The 3,147-nt window shown below is 50.4% G+C and overlaps 1 protein-coding gene across 1 annotated transcript; it reads left to right on the forward strand.

Moving 5' to 3' along the window:
- Positions 1–244: 244 nt before the first annotated feature.
- LOC127255166 (uncharacterized) lies at positions 245–2,829 on the forward strand. The gene is made up of 5 exons (XM_051280560.1): positions 245–361; positions 1,807–1,965; positions 2,042–2,488; positions 2,567–2,692; positions 2,761–2,829. Exons 1-5 carry the CDS (start codon positions 245–247, stop codon positions 2,827–2,829), a joined length of 918 nt encoding a protein of 305 aa, XP_051136517.1.
- Positions 2,830–3,147: the final 318 nt, after the last annotated feature.

A 3,147-nucleotide genomic window follows, 5' to 3' on the forward strand; every position in this document is an offset into this window, starting at 1 on the left:
CTCCAGTCGGATGAGGGAGGTGCTCGAAGCGGAAAACCCCTTCGCCGTCAACAATCCCAAATACAATGCTATCATAATCCATGACAGCATCAAAACACATTTGACGGATCCCAAGGATCCCTATCGTACTTGATACAACATGGTGGCAGAACACTTCCAGGAGCAGTGGAAACGCCAACAGATCGACCAGGTGATACTCCTTTCCACTTTTCCATTTCATTTGCACGATAAGGTGCTCCTGGCAATGGCGGCCTTCTGGAACTCAGAGATGGGTGTCTTTTTCCTGCCAACGGGCCCCATAGGCCCGACTCTCATGGATGTGGCCATGATCGCCCATCTTCCCGTCGTGGGTGAGGACCCTGTAATGGGAGTCCTTGATGGGCAAGAGCCGGAGGCGGACCATTTGGGCTGGTCCTTAGCTGGAATAAAATAATGGAGTTGGACCAAATTTGCGACCAACCAGCAAGGGGCAGTAGGGACCCCCGTGACCGACCGCGAACATGTCGCCTTCCTTCTCTTCTGGCTCTGTAGGTATGTCATAGTCTCTCCCTCCAAATGTGTTCTTTCTTCCCATCTTGACCTAGCTATTCATATAGCCTCAGGTCGTTTCTTTTCACTTGGCACCCTTTTCTTAGCCAATCTTTTTGAAGGTCTTTCTAGGGTGAGTTCCCGTCTTGTAGATAATGATAGTAAAAAATTAGATACTGCCGCGTCGGGTCCTTTTTGGTTCCTGGAACTTTGGTTCCGTCTTTATTTTCCTGACGCGTTCCAACTTGGCCGTCATCCTATTACCTCAACACCCGAGAAATATTTGGGATTAGCCCTTAACCGACTTTGCCTAGGCCATGGCAACCTCCAATCATCCGACCCCATCATAACCGCCATTCTAGCCGACGACCACAGAAACTCCCAATTTTACGTATATAGGAAGTATGCTGGCTATGCGTCTGGTCTTTTTTGGCCTTTTCCTGTGTCTTCACCCATGGCCGAACCTGACCCTCTTCCTTATCCGACCTATTCTTTCGCCTGGGATTCTGCCTTTAAACCCAGGTCCTTATTCGTTAGTAAAAAATTTGATAAAAAAGGGCCAAAAATCATTTTATACTTTTAGTTATCAGCATCAATTTTTGGCACGACAATTCCGCTGCCGCCAAGGCTTACCTGGTCCCATCGCCCGTCCTCACTTAATACCTTAGAGTCCGGATGGGCGGGTCATACCCGAATTGATTTCTTCTTACCTTTCCCAACTCACCACGTACATAACTTTCCATTCTTCCATTCCCTTCCATTATTCTCCGGAGACTGTTGAGACTTTCCGCGAATGGTGGTCGGTCACATGGGCCCTACTTGCCCCGGACAAAGATCGGTTGATGGATGTTCTCCTGCCCCAGCCTGCCTTAGTATTACGGGTGGCCCGACCTATCAGCGTCCGAAGAAAGATAGCCGCCCCGGGTGCCGGGTCTAGCACCCCAAAGAGGAAGAGAAAAGCTTCCCAAATCCAAACAGTCCTTACCTCCGGAACAGATCAGACCGGCGAAGACTTTTTGTCAGTTTGGATGCCAGTAAGGACCCGGTCCCGTCTAGGTATGCTCAAAAGTCTTAACTTATTCTAGTATTTCCTTAAATTTCTAACATATATTATTCTTACTATCAGGACCAACTTTGGCAGCACCGACCGTCCAACCGACTCTAGCCCCGGCCGACCCACCAAACTTGCCAGCCGATCAGCCCCAAGTAACCGACTCATGTTACTACTTTCCTTATATCTTAACAATTCTTGTACTGACCTATGCCATTCAATCGCAGGCTCTACCCATCCAAACACATGCACCATTACTTGCTCTGCCGATGATCAGTCGGGAGGAGGACCCGACTAGGAGGAAATATTTTCCCTCTCTGCCGATAAGTAGTCGGGAAGGTGCTCCGACCAGGAAGCAATCCTTGTCAGCACCACCAAGAGATCCGGTAACTTTCCTAAACACTCAATTTTCATAACATCAAATTTCATACTTGGAATAAGTATCTAACATATTCATTGTAGACGCCTTCACCACCCGAACCAGCGGTAGTAGGAGTCTCGTCTGATAGCGAGGCAACTGCCTCACAGATGGGCGGACTGCCAGCTGAGGCCGCGGACTCTTCCTTTCTTAGCGAGGAACCAATCGTCCTTTCTGCAGCCGCCCCTATCACGGCCGCTCTTGCTGCAACCGCCCCTATTGCGGCCGCTCCAGCTCCTGGAAATGTCTGGGGTGCGGCCCGCCCAACTGCTGGAAACATCCCACCTGCGGCCGTCCCAGCAGCGGCCGTCCAAGTCGCACCTGATTCGCCGGCCGCGGCCGCCCCAGGCGCGGCCATCCTGATGGCAGCCGTCCCAATTGCAGAGGCAGTAGGACGGGTAGCAGAACCACCTGCGGCCGTCCTGCCAAGAGGTCCCCCGCAAGACATAGAAGAGATTTCTTCTTCCGATTCGGAGACCTCTGTCAACCTGGTAGAATCTTCAGACTCCTCTTTCATTACTGAATACCAATTTCATTAAATACTTAACACTTCATACTTCAACTTTTAGGGGCCCAAGTCAGACCCGCAGCGACCTTTTGCAGCAACCGAAGAGTTGGCCATTGCGGTGCCAGCTGCCCGTCCTCCCCGACCGACGACGCTCCTCGCGCTCTCCATAACCACGGTCCGCCCGGAAGTAAGTAACCATAAGTCATCCTTAACATATTCTCTCCATGAAACCTAAACATTTGAACTCTCTCTTAGAGACATCTTGATCTAGCCCCTCTGTCGGCCATTCCGATTCTGGCGGATATTCAGGCCATCTTTGCTTAGGCCGTCAACCAAACTTTTCCCGACTTGAGGTCAGATTTCCTGGAAAATATTCTTCAGACGGTTGGTGGCCTTTTATTTCAAACCCCTTCGGAATCAGTGGACACCCCAATTCTGCATCGGCTGATGGAGATATTGACTGAACTTTGAAAAGACATCTTACTCGTCCGACTCCTATCAGCCGAACCATCCCAACCAAATTCGGATCAGATAAGTCTGGAGGCTTCCTTGGCCAAAACCAGGGAATCCCATCAGCAAGCCACTGAACGGTTGGACGAACTCCTCAGCGCCAAGACTCAAATAGATTAGTCAATCCAGAAG

This window comes from Andrographis paniculata, unplaced genomic scaffold (genome assembly GCF_009805555.1).
Source record: "Andrographis paniculata isolate CXL003 unplaced genomic scaffold, ASM980555v1 Contig53END, whole genome shotgun sequence".
Taxonomy (NCBI): Eukaryota; Viridiplantae; Streptophyta; class Magnoliopsida; order Lamiales; family Acanthaceae; genus Andrographis; species Andrographis paniculata.

Bases quoted from the DNA above. Each gene is read 5' to 3' on its own strand.
- LOC127255166 (XM_051280560.1), top strand. From the start codon at position 245: ATGGCGGCCTTCTGGAACTCAGAGATGGGTGTCTTTTTCCTGCCAACG. The intron at 1,966-2,041 runs GTAACTTTCCTA...TATTCATTGTAG, and splicing joins CAGCACCACCAAGAGATCCG to ACGCCTTCACCACCCGAACC. The intron at 2,693-2,760 runs GTAAGTAACCAT...ACTCTCTCTTAG, and splicing joins TAACCACGGTCCGCCCGGAA to AGACATCTTGATCTAGCCCC.